This window comes from Carassius auratus, chromosome 38 (genome assembly GCF_003368295.1).
Source record: "Carassius auratus strain Wakin chromosome 38, ASM336829v1, whole genome shotgun sequence".
NCBI lineage: Eukaryota > Metazoa > Chordata > Actinopteri > Cypriniformes > Cyprinidae > Carassius > Carassius auratus.
The window spans coordinates 857310-882309 of record NC_039280.1 but is presented as its reverse complement, the minus strand read 5'-3'; the positions used below and the strand labels follow the sequence as shown (position 1 = coordinate 882309).

Sequence of the window (25000 nt, the reverse complement as noted above, 5' to 3'; positions counted from 1 at the left end):
AATGTCACAGAGTTTGGGGAACTTCATTTAAAGTGGGACTGGACACCTAGTCAAAAGTGTGATTTGGATTAGTGTCAGTGAATATTAAAGTGGGAAAAAGACTATCTTTATATCTTATTTCCACAGAAACCTAAGGGGCTTTTTATGGCAACCTGTCAAAATAAAAGTTTGGTTTAACTTGAAGAAATTATGACGGAGGTATATTACAATTGTACAGCAGAATTTGCTTCTCAAAGTAATCATAACAATTTTAAAGGAATAATCAAATAATGTTCTTCTATGTTTGAGTTGTTTTCAGTTGTGCAACACTTTGTTTGCTTAAAAAAAAAGAAATAAATGTGGAATTTTCATTTGATTAAAAGATTAAAACACTGTTAAAGTTTCATGACTATACATTGATTACATTGACAGATAGGTTAATGCACAATCCAGATATTCTGAAAAAAATAAAATAAAAATAAAACGACCCAATTAATGGAATAAAGTGTCATCCAGATAAAAACAAAAACAAAATAAAAGTTATTTCAGAGGGCACTAAAACATTAAAACAGTCAAGAAAAATAAAAATAGAAAAAAAATTGAATGAAGAAAAATTTAAATGTAAAAAAAATAGAATTTGGGAAAAAATAAAACATTTCATACAGCCCTAAAAACATACTTTTAATAAGTTTAACAACTTTTAATAAGTTGCTGTTAAATTGTATAAGTTTATGATTTCAACTAAAGACACATGCTTTTGATTACTACAATTATGTATGAATTATAAAGGGAGAAATCGTACTCTACAGAAAAAAAAAGGATTTTGTGTTTTTTTTTTTTTAAGTGTTGTTGAATTATTGTTAAATTGCGTATGTTTCATAATTTGACATCTCAAATTCTTTTCGATTACTAAATTTTAATGTAACTACTAAAGCAGAGTTGAGAGAAATGAAAACAGAATAAATGGAAATTAGGAGGGAGAACAGAATTTGAAATAAAATAAAATGGAATTGGGGGGGGGGTAATTGGTAAAGATCAAAGATGTTTGATCGGACCCTTGACACGCAGGATTTAAACAGGCTTCTTTCCCATCACGAGCTCCTTCGAAGCCACGCACTCGTCCGGTCTGAATAATGTAGATCATTAATTCAAGCTCAGCCGAATCTCACATGATCAGGTTAAGAGAAGCTTCAGAGGTCTCTCTGCAACTTTATTGGACTAATTTCTCGTCTGACGTCTCAAAGACTCGAGACATTAAACGTCGCATCTATATTCTGTTTTTTTAATATACCACGATCCGTCAGAGCGCATAAAAATCATTGCTTTTCTTAAACACAGTGCCTTGAGCTTCTGCTCAGATGAGGTAAACAGATTCGATTAGTAAAGTGCACGCCGATGTATTTGCTGGAAAATGCAATGTTTTAAAGCATCCCAGAAGTGCTTTATCTGTACATATGCAACTTTCTCTACGACTCTATTTTCATAACGATGCATGACCAAAGAGAAGCAGCACACGTTTCCAGTGTTTTCCTCTGCAAGGTTTCCTGAAGTGAGCATGTAGTGCTCGGCTAATCACATCATCTTCTGAAGAGCCACGTACATGATAAACATTGTCCGCGTTATTAGATTTGCACACAAAAAACGTCAAACCCGAACAATTCAGGCCTCCATTACTAATTAAACGTCCACGAGCGCTGGTTCTCATGCACCATCGTTTAATAGTTTCAGATGCCAATGATAAAACGCCTTAATACACTTACGCTCATTAATGTAAATCATATTCCACTATAGATGTCCAATAATTAAAAAGAATATTTCTCTGTTTTAGAAAGGTATCCTCATTAGACGGAGACTCTTTCAGAGCGGATCGCTCCACAGAACGATCGATTTCTCTTTATTCCCCACGCATGAAAATATTGTTAATGTTGACGTTGAACGTTCATCAATCTAGATTATCGTGCTCTTTAATATCTGGCCGGTTCCTGTGATCGTTCTTTATGCATCTGATTGGATTATGAGCGTTCGTGGCTGACGTGATTGGATGTGACTGCGCCGAGTCTTACAAAAGAGACACAAGGACATAAACTCTAACCAACTTCTGCTTCTGAAGACGCACACATCACGTCATTTTCATCGTGAGATCGCCTTCGTGCCAGTGTCATTATGATTCACAAACAGGATTCTTATGTGAATGAAAGGAAGTAGATTGAATGGAAAGTGTAATGTGGAAATTAAATTAACAAGTTAAAGAGACTATAAACTATTCTTTTAGATTATAACTATAACTGTTACTAGAAAAGCAATGTTCATTGATTAAAAAAATTAAGAGTGTTTACTTAGATCTGCTTTACTTTTAGAAAACATTTTTTTTTAAGATTTGAAAAGACTTTACAAACAAAGTGGTGTATATACTGTGTGAAAATGAATATAATTTAATTTAACATAAAACCTAAAAAAATATGTAAATAAATCCAGTAAATAAAACAAAAATCAGAAAATATTTACTGGATTTATTTACATATTTATTTTCAGATTTTTTTTTATTTACTGGATTTATTTACATATTTATTTTCAGATTTTTTATTTATTTACTGGATTTATTTACATATTTAATGACATCAGATTGCAACAAACAAGTAATCAACTCAAGACTTAATAAATAAACTTGTAAATGAAGTAGCCTAAAGGATTAATAACTTTTTTAAATATGTAAGTAACAGTAAATATGTAAATGAAGTAAAATATTAAATAATTGTCTTATTTTTATAACTTTATTATTTTAATATTTTAATAATAAACTTTATTATTTTAATTAGGTTTATTTTTTATTAAATTAATACACGACTAAAAAACAAGTAAACAAATCCAATAAATAAATAATGAAGCGGCAATTAAGAAAATAATGGTATATAAACAAGTACTCAGATAAATGAATGTTAAAGTCTCAGTTAAAGGATGTTTAGACGTTTGCACTGGAAACAAGACACAAATACTGAACAAGATACTCAAAGATACTCAAGATCTAGACTTTCTGACCCAATTTAGGATGTTATAAGGCCTTCATTTGTGGAAGGACTCATTTAAGACTTTGAGAGCCGCCGAAACCCTGTTTCTTTCTCCAAAATACGGCAACAGCTCCATTCCCCGTAACAGTGAAATCAAAGGATGTGTTTTAATCGAGCAGAGATGCTGGAAGCTGAAGCAGCGAGCGTGAAGCCTGAGCTCCGTGGATTCTTTGTCTTTATGTGAAAGCGAGATGAGGTGTTATGTGAAGGTTATGTAAAGTCGTGGGATCCGCTGCATACGGCTTAGTTACAGCTCAGTGCATCAGAGAGAGACGCTTGGAAACATTCTCACATCCATAAACGATGTCACGGCCTGATTTGTGTGATAATAATCACAAGCAAAGGGCTTTTCACAACACAAACGCTGCTTCAGTTTATCAGGGCGATCTGCGTATCGAGACGTCTGATGAAAGAAGATCAGGAGCGCTGTTCAGAGGAACAAACTGAAGCAGAATGAAAGAGGACAGAGAGAGAGAGAGAGAGAGAGAGCAAAGGATCTTGGGATTACAGCGGACAAAATACAAGACTGACAGAAACACACACAAAAAACTGAACTTCCTGCAACTTCAGCACAACTTCCTGTTCAATACTGCGAGAAGAGTTGAGCTCTATTCCTGAACAAATCTGTATTTTGTGTGTGTGTAGAAATATAGGCCTATAGCACAAAGATATAAATGAAATGATGCGTTAGGTTTAATGACGATGTTCATGTACAGAAATTGAAAAGATTACATGTAAAATAACATTTGCATATTCAATCTGTGTTGCACCTTGATTTTCCACAGCCATTTGAAATGAGAGGCAACCATTGCATTTTAATCATGAATTAATAATAAAAAATAAAAAACTTGTGAAAACCGAATAACGTGACTTTAGCTTTGTGAAATGATGCTACATAAAACATCTGTATGAGAAACAGCAGAAGCTCTGAGGGAGCTGCAGATCCACTCTCTGACAGCAGGTGGCGCTTATGGAGCAGTGGTGCAGCGTTTCCTTGGTTACCGCTGTAAACACTACTGCTCTATGTGTATTAACACTAATTTAATATGCAGTATGAAAAGAAAACGCCATTTCTGAAAACACCCAGTTCTTCTGAGAAAAACATTCACATAAAATTCAATTTGGATTTTCTTCCTTTTATTTTGTGCATCGTGAACAGTGATCTCTCTCACACACACACACACACACACACACACACGTGCCGTCTCCCTTCACACATGATGAGCGTCTGGTGGCTCATCCTCACACACGCCGGTCACACTCTCACAGGAATCAAGGTCTGACCGCTGTGGAAAAATGACCACTTTTATGTTTGCTTTATGGCTCATTTTTCAAAGCCACTGCAAAAAATCCATGAAAGGTCAGTGAATGCGTGCGCGGAGCTCAGCCTGTGTCTCGTCTGAAGGCCTTCAGCAGCGCTTTACTCCAGCGATGATGTTATTTCAGAGCAAATGTTGAAGATGATTCATGGCTTGCTTGTGCTTCATGCAGTCTTACCGCAGATCTTACAGGAAAACTGCCTTCTGAATAAAGCATGCAGTAAATATTCATGCGGGATGCTAGATTTTTAATAACCGCTAGTTCTAGTATAGTTTATTAATGATTTAGATTTTATCTTTATATTATTTGTAATTTATTAGATGAAATTAACTGAAATTAAATACACTTTGTTAATATTTAGAAATATATATTTTTTACTTTAATTTTAGAATTTTTTTTTTAATTTTGTGTTTTTATAATTTTTATGACAAACTAAAAAAAATATGTACATTGTGTATAGTTTTAATATGTGTGTATAGTTTGAATTAATTTTAAATGTATTAGTAGTTGCATTAGTTCGTAAATTTAAACTATACAAAAATGAGATGCTGGGAACATTAAATATTTATTTTATATATATATATATATATATATATATATATATATATATATATATATATACACATATATATATATAATAATAATAATAATTATAATTATTATTATTTATTTTATTTTATTTTATTTTTTCACAATTTCAGGTAAAGTTTTAGTTATTATTTTTGCTTTTTTAAAACAACTTTTATAAACAAAAATACCTTTATATAAAATAAACATGCAAAATAAACATGCAAAATAAACATGCAAAATAAACATGCAAATTTAATCAAATATTGGTTGGTTTTATTTAAAAATATAGTTTACAAAAAAGAATTATAAAATTTTAATTAAAAATATGTTGTTATAATTATTTATAATGTTATTTCAGTTAAAGTATTTTTTCAGTTTTTCCATAACCCTGTGTAGAGGATGTTGTGGTTGACCCTCGAGGTCTCGTCCTGGTTCTGTTCTGTTCGGTCCAAACCCGGGTCAGAGACCTTCGCTGTCAGAGCGCCCAATAAAATCTGCCTTTATGGCTGGGTTATTGTCTTTCTGTCTGCAATTACACCGATTACTCATTTCCTCGTCCGGCCCGCCGCGCACTTAACAGAGTGCATTTTACTAATGGAAAATTAAGTGACAGTCCGCTTTATAAATATGTAAAATACACTTTTAATTATTTGGAGTGAATCTGGCAGGTAATCGATAACGCTGGACGTGACAAACATACGCTTGACACTGGCCATTGTAAAGCATTGCTTAAAAGATAAGAGTTTCCTGTCAGCGCCGTCTGGCTCCAATTAATATTTGGAGTCTGTCACTGCGTGGGACAAATGGATTAATTGTGGGCCGCTAATATAATAGCTTCTTCATGAAGAGCTCAGGAGGAGACCGGCTTGAACTCTGACGTTAAATATTCATTAGAGCTTGTGTTTGGATTTATTATTACGATATCTGTGATTACAGTGCCGTGTTTATGGTTTATTCTGAGGTGGAGAAGTACAGCAAACACTGATCATAACTTTTATAATGCTCAATAGAATTAAATTATGCCACATTTTCAAATTCTGCACCGAGATCTCTGTTATAAATGCGCTAACTGTAACCATGCTGTTGTAGTAGAAATAGTTTAATGGCAGATGAAACGTGGCTCTTCTGAATCGAGTCGTTTGGGGAATGAATGTGTTTTGTATCGATCGTCTGCTGTTTCATACAGTTGTTGTGTGGAATGGGCGTCTCCGTCTCCGTTTGAGGTGAAACTGCACATAAACTAAAGCAAACAGAAATAAACAGGAGCCTTTCCGGGAAACTGACCTTCATCGCGCCTCTCCTCGACGGGCCGCTCGGGTCGCGCCGGGAATGTTCTCATCAATTAAATGTGAACGCTGGGGTGAGCGGGACCTTCTGTTTGTGCTTTTGACAAATCAGCAAATGTTTAATCTCAAGATGAGCCGCGCGGCGCTCATAAATAATGCAGGAGGGGTTCTGTGCCCACAGTCCTTCAGTGCCAGTCCACCGCCGTCATCTTCATCAGCAGCATCTTCCTCATTCACACACACAAAACAACACAACTTTTTTTAGGACCAGTGTTCCCTCTTTATGAGCAGATGAACACTGCTGTTCTTTTGATTTTTCTATTAATCTGTCAATCCTGACAAATAAAATGCATCATATTATTCTGATTTCTGAAGATCATGTGACACTGAAGACTGGAGGAATGATGCTGAAAATACAGCGGAGCATCACAGAAATAAATTACACTTTAACACAGATTCACACAGAAAACAGCTGTTTTAAATAGTAAAAATATTTCACAATTTTTACTGCATTTTTATGGAGCATCGATGAGCAGAAGAGACTCAGCGTTTCTCTTTTAGGTCCTAATAAATTCACCAGCCAACTGGCACATAATTCGGTTTCGTTTACTCGCCAAACTAGTTTTTACCGTCACTCAGTTCTTGGCGAGTGTTGATTTTGGACTCGGATCTTGCATATGTGTGAAGATCAGTGAAGCAGAGAGAACCTGAGAGCGTCAGATGGCCATTCAGTCCGTCTCCAACCATTTCTATTGTGCTTTTTTCTTGCTTCCTAACTGTATTCTCTGAGCATTTGTATTTGCTGATGCCTGAGCGTCTCTCTGTGTCTTTAGACACTATTGAGAGCTTTAGCCCACAGTTTTGGGCCGCTGCATTGAGCCCCGAGCGGACAGGAAGCAGGTTTCGCTCTTTTTAGGCCAACTTGAGGACTAGAGGTGCAAAAGCCGCTCAGGAAAGCAGTTAGTGAACTGTGAACCGCATCAAATCCCCGGCGCCTTACGCCCGCAGGCTCCGTTTGTTTGGGCCGTCGACAGACACAGAAACTGTCTGATTGTTCAGTAAAAATTAAGAATATAATCCTATTGAAGTAAATCTTTGGTCATGCTAAACTCTGACTGTGCTGCTTTGAGCGGCTCAGATCGAGCGCTTTGACAGAATCGGCTCTGGCTATAATTTACATGTTATATTTGAGCGCCGTGAACTCCTTACATAAGAAAAGAGGCCTTTCCTTCATATTCATAAGAGCAAGTTTGTGCTCTTTTGTGGTGTTGGGTTTTACATAAACGCATGAAGTTATGAAACACGACTGACGTCACTTGATATCCTGCGAACCGTATCTGCATCTGACTACAATGATGCATTGACCCAGTATTAAAAGTGCTCGTTTTAGGTTTTAGATGTATTTACTACTTTACTAAGCGGTGGTCAACCGATATATATGACTTCAGAATATTAACATTTTAAAAATGCATACATCATTTCAGAAATTAAATCAAAATAGATTTAATATGATGTATTTAGATGTATTTTAGTGCTTTACTAAGCAGTGGTCGGCGAATATGTTTTTTTTCAATGTCGATATCTTTCAGATATAAAACTGATATACATGATATTAAAATAATTAATAAATAATTTGTTAAAACACATGGATAAATATTTTTTCACCAGTCGTGTAAACCTGATATATAGTCAATATATATGAAAAAAAAAAATGGTAAAGACACATGCATAACAAATGTTGAAAATATATTTCAGAATGGATTTAATTGCATGCATTTAGATGTGTTTTTGATATTATACAAAGTAGTGGTTAACCGATATAGATATTCTTTCAATTAAAATGATTAAATATGGTCGACCGATATGGATTTTATAATGACCGATATTTTGGCACCTGATGGACCCTACATATATAATATCTCAATATTAAATTGAAAAATTGTAAAAACACGCAAAGAGTTGCTGAAATGAAATATATTTCAAAATAGATTAATTGGAGGTATTTAGAGTTTTTTTAGATTACTAAATATCGGTCGGCTAATATGGATTTTTTTGATGACTCATATCTTGGCAGCTGATAGCCGATATGAAGCCGATATATATGGTATCATGGTATTTAATTTAAACACAGTAAAAACACATGCATAACAATTTCTGAAATAAAATATATAGTTCAAAATAATGCTTCCTAATATGTCAGCCAAACCGATAATAAAAAATACAGCTATACCGATAATAAACATGCAGGTATATGTGTTTTCCTGTGGCTCAGTGGTAGAGCATTGCATTAACAGCGAAAAAGGTTTTGGGTTTGATTCCCAGGGAACATACATACTGGTAAAAAAATATATAAAATATATGTAAAATTAGTCTGAATGCACTGTAAGTCACTTTGGATAAAAGTGTCTGCTAAAGGCATAAATGTAAATGTAAATATCGGCCAACCCCAGTTTTTACAAAACAGGTGAAGAATTGTCCCAGATGCACATCTTCAGACCAGAAAAGCCACACCTTTGAGTTTCCAGGTTGAGGAATTTATCTCTCTTTGTCTTTCAGGCACTGGGATGTTGCTACTTCATCCACGAATCCTTGAAAAACATCCAGCAGTTTGATTTCAAAGGTACGTGTGTCCCTTTAATACGGCGTGTCATCAATCCCATCAGATCCAGCGCGGTCAAGGTTGTTTCAGAAGCCATAAAACATGCTAAAATGGAGTTACCGATAGGAAACAGTAATGCTTATTAATATTAGGATTTAATTCATGAGATTTCAGCCTGTGGTAATAGTGCACTCAAGCTATTGGAGAGTTAGCGTGACCTCATCAGCGGTAGGGGTCAGAGGTCGCATGTCCCGACGGTCACACTAATTAAAGCCACTCCCATTACAGCGGTGTGAGCATTAGCCCCCGCCGGACCCTTCAGCCCCGCTCAAACCCAGAGCTCTTAAAGACCACCATATCTCTCTCATGATGGCCGTAATCACACTCTCCATCAAACTCACAAAACCTGAATTAATCATATTTCACCACAAGACACAAAAATAAGAGCATGTTTCAAGAAAAAGAACAGTGATAAAGAAGTGTTTTTCCCGTCTGACATCATTTTTTACAGTGACGTGCATTTCGACAAAAAATAAAGTGTTTAAACATGTTAGTAATTGCTTAATTTATGCTGTAATTATTTGAACTGATATAAAGGTAAAAAATAATTATCATAGTAAAAATTACTATGTATTAATCACACAAAAGAAAGTTGAAATAAAGCATCCAAGACGAATTATAGCCATGAGATTTTATGTAGTTAAAAATAAAAATAAAATGTAATGTGTATATTTTTATTACCTTTAATTTTTTTTTAGAAGTTGAATGCATTCAGGTACTTTTTTCTTTTTAGTTTTATATTTATTTAAAATATGCTGAAATAAACTTAATTAAAAGTATAATTTTTATACATAAAAAAGACTAGATTTTCCACCAATGTCATGAGAATTACACCAAAACACAAAAGTAAATTTAAGTGAAGCATCCTGATAAATTATAGCCAGGAGATTTTATGTAGTTAAAAATAAAAAATAAAATATTTTATATATTATATATTATATATTTTAAATATATTATTTTATATTTGTTTAAATTATGTTGATGTAAATGAGTTTTATACTTAAAGACTAGATATTTGCCATTGATATTATACATATAAATGCATCATTCATTCATTCAGTGTTATTAGACACAAACTTTGCATGTGAGCAGTAGGTGGCGCAGTTGCCCTGATCTCTCGTGCTCTAATCAGAGTCTCTGCACATGTTTGCATGTTAATCAGTTCTGTTTTATTCCTCCTGGTTTTCCTTCACACAGCCAAGAAGTTCAGGAAGGTGGTTGGGAAGGAGGTGTGTTCGGACGCTCTTCCGAGCGCAGCCTCGCTGGAGAAAGAGAAGTTTCCTCAGGACTATTTCCCTGAGGTGCGTCTTCTCTTTCATACATCATCGTGAGAGTGTTGTGAACGATAAGATCAGAGAGGTCTGCTTCAGTCACATTTCCTCAGATTTCAGGTTCATATTAAGAGGAAAGTGTCTCCTGATGTCCAGATGAGCGCTTGACTGATCAGTCTTGAATCATAATTATGGTGAATAAATCTCTGCTTAATTTGGTTCACAGTGAAGTTCATTTGAATAATTTGAAAAAAGTATATACAAAAAGGTACAAAGACCTCTTACATGACAAAAAATTAAGTCAAACTTGATTTCTCATATCATGTCCCTTTTAAGAGAATAATAATGACTATAAACGTGTTCCCCTTAATTATTAGTTTTATTTAATAACATACAGCTCTTTAAACTTCTACAATCATAAAACGGACTTGTGGTTAATACAATTTTTGGCACTCACGGTTTGTCTTTTAGAATTTTAGTCTTTGAATTTAATTTCAGCAGTTTTTACTGTAATTTAAACATATTTTATATATATATATATATATATATATATATATATATATATATATATATATATATATATGCTTTTTATTGGCATTTAAGATGTTTCAAACATGCAAATTAATGGAGTATTGGAGTAATTCGTTTTAATGCACGGAAATTTCATACATTTCTCTATTTTCTATTTTATTTTTCTCGTTTTGAGTCTATTTTCAATTGTATTTTTTTTTTGTAGCGTCTGCCATCCAATAATTGCAATTAGTTCTGTGATTTGTTTAGATTTTTGTTTGAATTTTATGGACAAATGTTTTTATTCAGCTCATTTGAGTGCTGATTATTAATTATAAATGTGATTAATGAATTAGAATAAACTTTGTTTCTGGTTTACATTTTCAACTAAATTAAAACTTTAATTTGTGTCGAAATACATAATATAGTGTCTAAATATTGTCTTACTAATATATATTTAAATGTATTTATTTACATTTATTAGAGCCCTACCAATATGTTTTTTTTTTGGGACCGATATTAGGGATTAAAAATAATAAAGCCGGTATCGATATATCGGCCGATATTCTTTTTGTATATTATAGAACATTACCTTTCCCATTGGTGTGTTCCAACATTTGACTGGTACTATGTATAGGATACAGTATATACATAAACAGAAAATATACACACAAACACAGTTTTTGCAATGATCCCTCAAATGTGGTGATGAATACTTATAACGACGTGACAGAGATATGTAACGCAGCAAGGCACTTAATGACATAACCATAAACTTCATCATCAAAAATGAGTCTGGCATCAGTGCACTGAACAGTAAAGTTGAAGTTTATTCAACTTGAATTCAATTCAGTTCCATTCAACTTTTTATTCTGTTGAATTTTATTTTTAGAACATTTATTCACGGATTTGCACAACTGTTTTCACACACCGATGAAACTTACTAGAAGTGTGGAGTGTGACAAAATATAACTTTATAAATAAACACAAAATGAATGTCTCATCCAGGTCACCAATAGCAAACAATGGAGTGTGCTCTGCTGGACAAACTAAGTAATTACACCATTCCAAGCATTTTAATTTTGTTCTGTAAAAGTCTTTTCATATTGGCTGCATTTTTGCAGATACCGATATATCGGCGACACACTCATATCGGCCGATAATATCAGCAAAACAACATATCGGTCAGGCTGTAATATTTATTCGTATATATTATTGTGAATTTATTGTAATTAAGCACAATATTATTATTCATTTTTTCCATGCAGTAAATATGACTGAAGTGGGCTTTGGTTTGTTTGTGTGTAGGTTGATGTTAGTGGATTTAAGGGTTGAGCGTGTGATTTACTGCAGGCAGTGTTTCATATCTGCGTTCTTTAGAGCTGATATGTTAATAAAGCGCTCGTGTCTGCTGGATCCGCGTCTCCCATCCGTCTCCCACGCTCCGGCAAACAGCGGCCCGTAAATACATGCAAAAACAGCGCGCTGGCCTTTCACGCTCCGCTACGATCTCCAGCGCTTTCACAAATAACATGCTTCCTCCTGATGAGAAAACAATGACGTTTACAGAAGCGGCGCACCTTCAGAGCAGAGAGAAAACAGAAGGAGAAAAGTTTGCGATGCATTGATTTACGCGCTCATGAATCTCCGGAGAGCAGCGCTCCACATAATGTTGGGCCGTTTAAAGCAGCAGATTTGTGTAGTCTATCAAGGGCTTTCTCAGTAGTGAGAAATTGCTTGTTATCGTAGATCACAGATACGGCTCCAACCTCTTATGAAAGATGAATTAATTTCACTAATGCTTTAATGCAGGTTTCTCGTGAGGCGGGCAGGCTGGCGATAACCTCGGCTTCATCCTGTGATTTATGCCGTCTTTTAGTAGATGAAACCTGCCCGGATTCGCCATCCATCTGCCTCGCTTAAGAATCCTATTACGCAGCGCTGTTTGGACGCTTTGGGCGGCTGCTCGCGTGTTTTAGCGATCTGTTATCACACGGTCAAACCCCTGCAGTGATATTTGATCTGAATCAGAATTCACTCATCACTTTTGTCAATCTGTGAGTTTCTACACTATTGACCAAACAGCTTGTAGTTTTTTTAATCAGGGTTTCTGAGCGTCTTAAAAGGTCTTAATTCACCATTCCACAGATTAAAGCCCAAAACGCTCAGAAAACAAGCCAAGCAGAAAGTCTTAAATTCATAAGGTTGAGTTGAAACTTTCAATCAAGATGCATTTAGTTGAGATTCAAAACAAAACAAGGAATATCTTCAGCTGGTGGACGTGTCACTACAATAAAACATGATAAATAGTCAAGCGCAAATATCTGAACATCCTTAAATCAAGAGAATGAAAATTAAAATAAAATATCCACTTCAAATACGGACAGAAACATGACGTAACATGAGTCACTTCAATAAAAAAAATATTAAATTGGACAAAATAAAATAAGATTGTGAAATATATATATTTTTTATTTTACTTTAGTAATATAATTTCATTGTATAAATTATTTTAATTTAATGTTTTGATTTATTTTATCTTATTTAAATTTAATCTAATGTTATTATAATATAATAGTATATCAAGATGCAGTAATTGAAGATTGAAAATTAAAATAAGATAAAATATTACATTTAAATATGGACATATGAAATATCTGCAGGTGATGGACTAATCACTGCAATAAATTAGGATTAAATTGGATGAAATAAAATTGTAAAAGACATTGCAAAAAGGTTGCATGAACTGCAAAAAAAAAATACTTCCTCTTTTTTTACATTTGCACTGGAAAAAAGTTGGAAGTACAGTAAAAGCTATTTCCATATTCTAGTACTTGAGAGCAGAGATATTCCAGACATTAAAAAAAGGGGAGGGGGGGGGTAAATTAAGATTTATTGGAAGTTTTTTTTTTTCTATTTTCTTTCTTTGAATAGTTGCAAACAGCAGACATTTATATCTGGAGCACATATCGACGTATTGTGTTCCTCACTTTGTCTCGACTTGCTCTTAAAAGCGGTCTGTTTTTCCCGAGCTGCTTCATCAATAAAGCGTCAGTCTGTCAAACGTCTCGATGACATCACCTGCATTCCGCGCTTGATTGACAGCGCGGTTTCCCCAGCAGCCAATCAGAACGAGGCAGCTGTGACTGATGTGTGTTTGTACCCTTGACTCCACAGAAGCGGCTCTTCACGGGGTCTGTGTAATGAGCGCGTGACCCGTCTTCCCTTTAGGACCCCTCTGTGAGTTATGGCTTTAAGTGCTGCTCCAGCCAGCGGCACAGTATTAATTGAAACGCTGAATCGGAGAGAAGCGGCTGAACAACATGTGCTGCTTGTGAAAGGTTGAGTTGATGTTGTTGAGTTTAATCCAGTCGTTCCATTATTTGAGGCTTGATTGTGTTTGATTTCTGAGCAGAGACAGAAAATACCTGCTCAACTCAACATTTACACCTGTTAGGAGTCGATGGAGTTAAAGAGTGCTCAGATCTCTTTTGCACTTTTTAAAGGTTTTTAATTTAATTTTAATTATTTTTTATTGTATCGTATTTTATTTTAAATTTAATCTTATTTTACTGGTTTATTTAATTTAATCTTATTTTACTGGTTTATTTTATTTAATCTTATTTTATAGGGTTATTTTGTCAAACCTCATTTTAAAATAGCATGATTTAATTAATTTTGTTTTAACTAATTTAATCTTGTTTTATTATAATGTTGTAAAATTTTAATTTTTATTATTTTATTATAATATAATTTTTTTTACTAACATTATTTGATCTTGTTTTATTTTAATATATTATTCTATATTGAGTAATTTATTTTGTTTTTATTATAATATAATATTATTTTACTTTTTGACTAATCTTGTTTTGTTGATGCAATATTATCTATATTTTTTTGAATATAATATAATTTATTTAATAATAATAATGTTTTTTATTTTAAATAATTGAACTTTATTTTATTAGAATATTATATAATATTTATTTTATTTATACTATTTTACCCTTATCTTATTTTCTAATTGTAATAATAAAAACTCCAAAATCATCGGGAAGAAGGAGGCAGGAACCGGCGCACAATCAAAATGAAACTTTAATAATCACAAATAAACACAAAACAGCACACCAGCCCCTCACTGACGACTGGTGCGCATAAATAAAAAGCAAAACATAAAATAATGGCCCAGGCCTCATCCTTCACTATCGTCGCTCCAGTTTTATATCCTTCCATCTCCTCTGTGGGACTCAAGACCGGCGGTGGGGCGCAGGTGTCGCGGATTTCCCAATCACTCTACCGGCCTCGCTCGTTCCCACATCTCTCGGCCCCGCCCCACTCGTCACACTAATATTATTATGATTTTTTTTGTTTTGATCTAATTCTTTGTCTTGTTTTATTATAATCGTTTGGGTGTTTGAGTCTGGAGCTGAGGCGGGTGGGTGGTTGTTGGACCCCGGAGTAGAGGCAGTTGGGTGTTGGAGTCTGGAGCCGAGGCGGGTGGGTGTTTGACCCCGGAGCTGAGGCAGGTGGTTGTTTGAGTCTGGTGGGTGTTGGACCCCGGAGCGAAGGCGGGTGGGTGTTGGACACCGGAGCAGAGGCGGGTGGGTGTTGGACCCCGGAGTAGAGGCGGTTGGGTGTTGGACCCCGCCGCTGAGGCAGGTGGTTGTTTGAGTCTGGAGCGGAGGCGGGTGGGTGTTGGAGCCCGGAGCGGAGGTGGGTGGGTGTTTGAGTCCGGAGCGGAGGCGGGTGGGTGTTGGAGCCCGGAGCGGAGGCGGGTGGGTGTTTGAGTCTGGAGCGGAGGCGGGTGGGTGTTTGAGTCTGGAGCGGAGGCGGGTGGGTGTTGGAGCCCGGGGCGGAGGCAGTTGGGTGTTGGAGTCTGGAGCCGAGGCGGGTAAGTGTTTGACCCCGGAGCTGAGGCAGGTGGTTGTTTGAGTCTGGTGGGTGTTGGACCCCGGAGCGAAGGCGAGTGGGTGTTGGACCCCGGAGCAGAGGCGGGTGGGTGTTGGACCCCGGAGTAGAGGCGGTTGGGTGTTGGACCCCGGAGTAGAGGCGGTTGGGTGTTGGACCCCGCCGCTGAGGCAGGTGGTTGTTTGAGTCTGGAGCGGGGGCGGGTGGGTGTTGGAGCCCGGAGCGGAGGCGGGTGGGTGTTTGAGTCTGGAGCGGAGGCGGGTGGGTGTTTGAGTCTGGAGCGGAGGCGGGTGGGTGTTGGACCCCGGAGTAGAGGCGGTTGGGTGTTTGAGTCTGGAAATGAGGTGGGTGGGTGTTGAACCCCGGGGGTGGAGGCAGTTGGGTGTTTGAGTCTGGAGCCGAGGCGGGTGGGTGTTTGACCCCGGAGCTGAGGCAGGTGGTTGTTTGAGCCCGGAGCGGAGGCGGGTGGGTATTGGACCCCGGAGCGGAGGCGGTTGGGTGTTGGACCCTGGAGTAGAGGCGGTTGGGTGTTGGAGTCTGGAGCTGAGGTGGGTGGGTGTTGGACCCGGAGCGGAGGCGGGTGGGTGTTGGACCCCGGAGTGGAGGCAGGTGGGTGTTTAAGTCTGGAGCGGAGGCGGGTGGGTGTTGGACCCCGGAGCGGAGGCAGGTGGGTGTTTGACCCTGGAGCGGAGGCGGGTGGGTGTTGGACCCCGGAGTAGAGGCGGTTGGGTGTTGGAGTCTGGAGCTGAGGTTGGGTGGGTGTTGGACCCCGGAGCGGAGGCGGGTGGGTGTTGGACCCCGGAGTAGAGGCGGTTGGGTGTTGGAGTCTGGAGCGGAGGCGGGTGGGTGTTGGAGCCCGGAGGGGAGGCGGGTGGGTGTTGGACCCCGAAGTGGAGGCGGTTGGGTGTTGGAGCCCGAAGCGGAGGCGGTTGGGTGTTGGAGCCCGGAGCGGAGGCGGGTGGGTGGGTGTTTGAGTCCGGAGCGGAGGCGGGTGGGTGTTTGAGTCTGGAGCGGAGGCGGGTGGGTGTTTGAGTCTGGAGCGGAGGCGGGTGGGTGTTTGAGTCTGGAGCGGAGGCGGGTGGGTGTTTGAGTCCGGAGCGGAGGCGGGTGGGTGTTTGAGCCTGTAGCGGAGGCGGGTGGGTGTTTGAGCCTGTAGCGGAGGCGGGTGGGTGTTTGAGTCCGGAGCGGAGGCGGGTGGGTGTTTGAGCCTGTAGCGGAGGCGGGTGGGTGTTTGAGTCCGGAGCGGAGGCGGGTGGGTGTTTGAGTCCGGAGCGGAGGCGGGTGGGTGTTTGAGCCTGTAGCGGAGGCGGGTGGGTGTTTGAGTCCGGAGCGGAGGCGGGTGGGTGTTTGAGTCCGGAGCGGAGGCGGGTGGGTGTTTGAGTCCGGAGCGGAGGCGGGTGGGTGTTTGAGTCTGGAGCGGAGGCGGGTGGGTGTTTGAACCTGTAGCGGAGGCGGGTGGGTGTTTTAGTCTGGAGCGGAGGCGGGTGGGTGTTTGAGTCTGGAGCGGAGGCTGGTGGGTGTTTGAGCCTGTAGCGGAGGCGGGTGGGTGTTTGAGTCTGGAGCGGAGGCGGGTGGGTGTTTGAACCTGTAGCGGAGGCGGGTGGGTGTTTTAGTCTGGAGCGGAGGCGGGTGGGTGTTTGAGCTTGTAGCGGAGGCGGGTGGGTGTTTGAGTCCGGAGCGGAGGCGGGTGGGTGTTTGAGTCCGGAGCGGAGGCGGGTGGGTGTTTGAGTCCGGAGCGGAGGCGGGTGGGTGTTTGAGTCCGGAGCGGAGGCGGGTGGGTGTTTGAGTCCGGAGCGGAGGCGGGTGGGAGTTTGAGTCCGGAGCGGAGGCGGGTGGGTGTTTGAGTCCGGAGCGGAGGCGGGTGGGTGTTTGAGTCCGGAGCGGAGGCGGGTGGGTGTTTGAGTCCGGAGCGGAGGCGGGTGGGTGTTTGAGTCCGGAGCGGAGGCGGGTGGGTGTTTGAGTCCGGAGCGGAGGCGGGTGGGTGTTTGAGTCCGGAGCGGAGGCGGGTGGGTGTTTGAGTCCGGAGCGGAGGCGGGTGGGAGTTTGAGTCTGGAGCGGAGGCGGGTGGGTGTTTGAGTCCGGAGCGGAGGCGGGTGGGTGTTTGAGTCCGGAGCGGAGGCGGGTGGGTGTTTGAGTCTGGAGCGGAGGCGGGTGGGTGTTTGAGTCTGGAGCGGAGGCGGGTGGGTGTTTGAGTCCGGAGCGGAGGCGGGTGGGTGTTTGAGTCCGGAGCGGAGGCGGGTGGGTGTTTGAGTCTGGAGCGGAGGCGGGTGGGTGTTTGAGTCTGGAGCGGAGGCGGGTGGGTGTTTTAGTCCGGAGCGGAGGCGGGTGGGTGTTTTAGTCTGGAGCGGAGGCGGGTGGGTGTTTGAGTCTGTTCGATTATGGCAAAAATCTTAATCACGATTATTTTGGTCAATATTGTAATCACGATTATTTTACACGATCATGAGGGGACCATATGACAAAACTTTTTATGAGTGATTTATTTAAAGATGATACATATTTAAGTGAAAGTGAAAGTGACGTGACACAGCCAAGTATGGTGACCCATACTCAGAATTTGTAGTATGTGCTCTGCATTTAACCCAATAATCAAATATTTTGATAAAATAAAATATAGCCCAGTCACAACATTACTGTTACACACGTATTTTCATTCTCAACTCTTTACATTCATTACATGACCAACGAATGTTTACATGAATAATCACCAAGTGCAGCATTTTGACACATTTTTACACGAATAGTTCACTTTTGTTATTTCATTTTATTTTGCCGAACTTAATTGTATTTTATTGCAGTGACCTGTCCAATGGCTGCAGATATTCAGATTTTTCTCTCCATATTTAACAGAATATTTTATTTTATTTTATCATTGCAAACGTAAAAAGCGCTATACAAATAAACTTGAATTAAATTGTATCATACTATTTAATTTTTTTATGTTTTTTTATCTAGTTTAATCTAATGTTGTTATTCTAATAAAAAAGTATTCTTTTATTTTATTATTATGATTCATTTTGTTTTTAATTTCATTATATAATGTATCTAAAGGATAATCAGCGGTCATTGCAGGTCAGTATGGTCAAACAGATGAAATCGTGCAGTAAGATCACATTAATTTGAATGCATTAGAGCTTTTATTTTAATTATCGATCGAGAGAGATCTTCTGTGTGTACTGTATATATCTGTATCTGTATCGTGGACTGTAGTTAGTTTATGCGCTGTAAGATCTCGATAAGAATCATGCGCTCGACTTCGCTGTAGCCACAGATTAATTCAAGTATGCAAATGTAATTGAATTTGATCCAGTTAATCTTGTCCTAATGCTGGCTGAAAGATGTGAGGAGCAATCAAATCGCTCTCAGGCCTTTCATTTGCATCAGAGAGTTTTTAAATAACATTAGTCAATTTGTAATTATGTGACCCGGTCGGTAATTAGTTTATTCATCGCTGCAGTTAACTCCCCATTAGAGAGAGAGAGAGAGAGAGAGAGAGAGAGAGAGAGAGTATAGGTTATGTGCATCAGTAATCAGGACACTCACAGCATCACTTATAACGGTGAGAGTCATGTGATCAGACAGGAACTGCAGAATACTGCCGTCTCTCAATCAGACTCAGACAAAACTCATTTTCTTCATCTTTACTAGCATTGCGTTTGATTTCTGAACAAGCACAGAAAGTATTTGTAAAATTGCTTGCAAAAACAAGTTTACAAATGCTTTCTGTGCTTGTTTTGATTATGTTATTGTTTGTATTTGTGCATCTTTTTATTTGTATTAATGAATTATTATTATTTATTTATTTATGTTATTTCTGTGTATATTTTCGTGTGGTCAATAGTTGAAGAGATGAGCTGAGCAGTAGCACAGAGTTGGGGTCTAATGATTGACGGATGAGGTCTGACGGTGGATGCAGTGGCTGAAGGGATGTGGTTGGGTTGAATGTGTCTCTGTGCTGATGGTTTTTCTCCTCCTGCAGTCTAAATGGTCCAGAAAAGGCTTCATCCGAACCCGATGGGCTCTGGCTGACTGGTGAGTGAGTTCATCTCTGTCCTAAACCAGATCAGTCCCTTCTCACAGAGACCCTTCACACGGTCCTCACTCTTACTGACTGAGCTTCAGACTCATATACATCAGTGTCACAACTCATATTTATTTATATACTAAGTGTGTATGAAGCAGACATGGTGAGAACATCCAGAAAAAGGATCATCTTTATATATTTTATAAAAAAAAAAAAAAAAAAAAAATAAATATATATATATATATATATATATATATATATATATATATATATATATATATATACTTTTTTATTAAATAAAATATAATACTATTAAATATGACATATTTTTAAAATAAAAAAAACAAAATAAAACACTAAATATATGAACGTAACATAAATGGTCAAAAGAATGAAAACGTATAACACTTACTAAAATATTCAAAATAATGTAGATAGCAATCAGAAATAAAACACTATAATGATTTTTAATAAATTACTTAAATTATATATATATATATATATATATATATATATATATATATATATATATATAATATTTGTTTTAATAAAATAAAATAAAAAATTTAAATATTTTAAAACAATCTAAATAAAATTAAAAATACCTTTTATAAAGTAAAATAAAGTCATTTAAAAGTCAAAATTTACATTAACATTTAGTCATTTTCCAGATGCTTTTATCAAAAATAAATAAAAAGACAGCTGTAAAACCTTGTTGCTCCTCCAGTGCCTGAGATGCAGGTGAAGCCATGAATCCTTTCCTCTGTTCTCCGGCGCTCGGTTCGAGGAGAAGTCACTCAGATAAGAGTCTGTGCTTCTGAGCCAGAGCCGCAGGATTAGATTAGAGCTAATCTCGTTAGCAGAGCGCTCACAGATGACAGATGACATGATCAGAGCGAGATCGAGAGCGGCTAATGCAATAGAAGCACGGCACGAGAACAAGAGTCTGACACCAGATGAAGGGAGGAATAACAGACCAGACCTGATCACGGAGACGTTCCTCAGCACTTCTGATCGGAGCACATCACTTCTGGCCTTTATTCATGTGTAGACCTGAGAAACCCACAGCTTCATGATGAGGCTGTATGAAGCTGTTCACTTGCATCTGATTCTGTGTAAACACTTGATGAAGACGAGGGAAACGGACGAAGACGAAGAGTTCATCAGTAATTAAATTAATAGAAAGAAAAAAAGTTAAAATAAAATTATTTTTTTTTAAATGATATTTTTTACTAAATTAAAATATGTAACTTATATAAATCTAACTAATTTGTATAATCATATTAATTATAAATAATAAATAATGTTTTTTTATTAATAGAAATAAAAACTAAAATAACAAATAAAATTTTAAAATTAAATCAAAATAAAACAATAAAAAGTATAATTTATTTAAAAAAATATATAAAATAAATATAAATTATAGAAGTTATAAATAAAACAGCAAAATAAAATAAAAATATAAATTTTTAAGTTAATTAAAAGCAATTAAAATAAATTACTGAAGACTATTGGAAAGACTGAAAATATTGAAATGAACTAATTTAAAATGAGTAATTTAAAGTTAAGTTAAATCAAACAAAATAAAATGTTTTATGAATTAAAATAAAATTATTTAAAATTAAAAAAATTATATACTAAAATATGAAAAACCATTAAAAATAGAACTTTCTAAATGTGTTTTTAATTTAAATAAATAATAATAATGAATGAATCACTGGGGCATCACTGAAATAAGCTTGAATTATTTTTCACTCCATTGTTTTTACCTGTGCACACTTACAGAGTAAAATGCAGGTTAACCCATCAAATGTGAGTTATTGTGCAATTAGTCTGCTGCATGAATGCATTCATAATATATGACACTTGTGGCTTCATAGAAAGTGTTAAGTGTTTTAAGGTGTTTCCTTCACCTGGCACACTTCACAGGTGCTTGATTTTGTATCTGCTTCACATTCACACATTGACTGGGAATCGAACCCATAGCATTGAGACACACAGCTGATAATATAAATGTGTTTTCTCTCTCAGTGCCTTTGACCTGGTGAACATCCACCTGTTTCACGACGCGTCTAACCTGGTGGCGTGGGAGAAGAGTCCGTCCGTGTACTCGGGGACGAGGCAGAAAGCGCTGGGCTTCGTGCTGGACAGGTGAGAGTCTGCTGAACACAATCATATCAAGAGATCAGATCATATTCTTTCACTCGTGTCCAGTGAGAGGCCAGAGCGGTGTATCACCCCGTCATCTACAGATTAAAAACACCTTTCTTGTTGCTTACATTGAGGATTTCCACAGATCTCCAGCTCTTTATTTATATTCATCTCAAAAACACTTCATCACAGCACTTGTTTTCCTCTGATTAAATCATCTTCTCCAACGGAAATAATATTGTAAAAATCAAATAACTTGTAGAAAAAAAAAATTGTTATTTGTTCACTTGTATGTTATGACCATTAACTGACATCACATTATTGAATATAATAATACATCTCAAAGGGTACTAAAAGAAAATATTATTTAATTGATTTAATTTGCATTTCTTTTAATTCAATCATAAAAGATCTTAATAAAAATTATTTAAAATAAAACCCATAAAAACACTAAAAAGATGAAACATTGTTTCACAACAGTTATTATTAATTTATTGAAATGTTAACTTAAAAGGTACTTTTAGACATTTAATATTAATTTCTTTTAATTAAATAAAAACTGTAAATATATATAACAAAACAAAAAACATAAAAATAAGCTCTACTAAATATGACCAAATAACTAATCATGTGAATGTTGATCATGTGAATATGAAATAAATTGACATTTATTTTAATTAAATCCTAAAAGATTAAAGCAGTATTTAAATAGAAATCATCAAAAATAAAACATGTAATAAAAAGTTAAAATATTTTTTGTTCACCTGTTTGTCATGTGACCATTAACCGACAACAGAGAATTGTTACATCATTATTTAATTATTGAAATCTTTACTTAAAAACTCGATATACATTTATAAATATTTTAACTCATTAATATTCATTTTTATTTAATTGAAACCATAAAATTAAAATAAGCATTACTGAAAATAATCAAATAACTGTGATCATATGAATGTTTTGTTAGATTTTTTAACATGTGTCCCTGCAGCACAGAAGCAGTCATCAGTGTCACAGGGATATGTGTAGAAATAGACAATTCTACGATTCTACATTTCTCTTTTATGACAAAACGTATTTTTTGATTAGTAATATGCATCGATAAGAACTTCATTTGAACAACTTTAAAGGTGATTTTCCCTCAGATTCCAGATTTTCAAATAGTTGTATCTCAAACCAGACATCAATAGAGATATGATTTATTAATGAAGTATGAATCACAATTTCAAAAAATTGCCTTTAATGACTGATCCAGGGTCACATATGAACACAAAATCTCAGTGGGACTTTAAGTGCGTTTTATTTCAGCACAAAGGGGTTCGGCTGAAAGACACTTTAGGAATCACTGAAATACTCTATAATTCTATAACTCTATAATAAGAGTGGAGCGCTGAGGCGGAAGCGTGTTTCCACGCGTCTGAATGGAGTACAGATCCGTCCGAGCGGCGCACAACACCTTCCCCCAAAGCAGTGAATAAAGTCAGGCTCTTTTCAGAGGCGCTACTAACCTTTTGGCAGCCACCAGTAAAGTCTATTCTCCTGTTGTGATGGAGGAGGACAATGTGGCTGAACAGCCTTTAGAAAGCAGCACTACCTCCAACAGTGCCATCATTCAGCGCTGGTTGGGAACCGACTTTAGGCCTTTGTCCGCGCCTCCCCCTGCACTCAGACCTCTTCCAGTTTGACTTTTCCTCACACATTCACCTCGTTTTTAACCCTCATAATGCATTCAGAATCTCTATGCTATTTTCACATCCCAGGTCTGATTGGACCTGAAAAATCAGAAGCAGTCATAACTTTATATATAACTCCACTAAATCAGTGTTGTATCTGATCGGCAACTTCAGTGAATCTGAAACAATTAAGTTTTGAATTTTTCAAAGTTATTACTGCATTTACACTTTGAAAAATTGAGAACTTCTTTCAAATGTCAAATTACAAATGAACTGCACTAAACACACACACACACACATATATATTTTAATATTTTAATCTGAATTTATCGATGCTTTTGAATTTATAAACCATGACTGCCTTAATATTTTTCAATTAAAACCAAATTGTTTCTGATCAGCAGCTTATCATTAATGAGAGAATGTGAAAACAAATGAGTTTAGAATGTTTACCTCTTTCTTACGCATTAAAAAATTTAGAAATTCTTTGAAATTTCAGATTACACTTGAACTACACCAGAAAACTATGATGCAAAATATATATATATATATATTTTTTTTTTTTTTTTTTTTTTTATTCATGTTGATGAGAGATTTTATTTGAGAATATCATTGTATGAAATTTATAAGACCATATAATCAGAGAATTATCAGTATTTACTCCATTGGAATTCCTTTGAATTTAATTCCCCCTGATTTTCTTACAAAACTTGATTTTCAAACAGAATTATTTTTGCTTGTGTAAACTAAGTTTTAGATGAAAGAATGCTGCAGTGGTTTATCAATAGATGTACGTATTCATGTTCACCAACAAAATTCAGTCCAAAAGTTGGTGATATATATAGGGAAAAGACTAAATATATGTTACAAAAGTTTTTGAAACTAATTTAACCTCATAGATAATAATAATTGTAAAAAAAATTGACGCCAATGGTGCTCCATACATACCCGGGTCAAAAATGACCCGAACGCAAAACTAGTTACATCTCTTTAAAAGTAGTGGTAAAAAATCTGAAAAAAATAAATGATATGTGTCTTGAGGGTCTCAAAGCGTCTGCCAAGATTTGTTCTCTTACTAAACACTATGCATGGTTTAGAACCGTTATTTATCAAGACGACCTGAATGCAAGGTTAAACGCCGTATAAAGCTCAGTAACAGACGAGTGCTGTTTGTCTCTCAAAGCCTCCTGGGAAGGATCCTGACTTCTGAAGCGTCTTCGTTCTGTGTGGTCGGTGTTTGATATGCACGGGCTGTAAATCGCGATGTTTCGCTGTTGCGTCGCAGGCAAACGGACGTGCGTTTCTGAGCAGATTGGTTTGGTTTTGACGCATTCGATCAGTTCCTCAGTCTTTTGTGTGCACAGATATGTTCTTCCTTTCAGAAGATGTGCTCAGGTTCAGGCCGCAGAGGTTTTACATCACAACTGTGAAATCTGGCCTAAAAGAGCCCCTTTGTGTCCCGCTTTTATTTTCACACAAATATAGTCCATTGTCAGGTGGCTGAAGTTAATTTGATCAACATTGGAGACATTTAACTTTTCTGTTCAGTCAAAAGGCTTGTTTCATGCTCATTTTTGGCCCATT

The 25000-nt window shown here is 37.1% G+C and overlaps 1 protein-coding gene across 1 annotated transcript in view; it reads left to right on the top strand.

Moving 5' to 3' along the window:
• inpp5a (inositol polyphosphate-5-phosphatase A) overlaps positions 1-25000 on the top strand; it is a 117990-nt gene that overhangs the window by 43653 nt on the left and 49337 nt on the right. Inside the window, exons 5-8 of the mRNA XM_026223355.1 lie at positions 8777-8840; positions 10077-10180; positions 19548-19600; positions 21624-21743. Coding sequence (XP_026079140.1) covers positions 8777-8840; positions 10077-10180; positions 19548-19600; positions 21624-21743 — 341 coding nt within the window. The remainder of the gene's footprint in view (positions 1-8776; positions 8841-10076; positions 10181-19547; positions 19601-21623; positions 21744-25000) is intronic.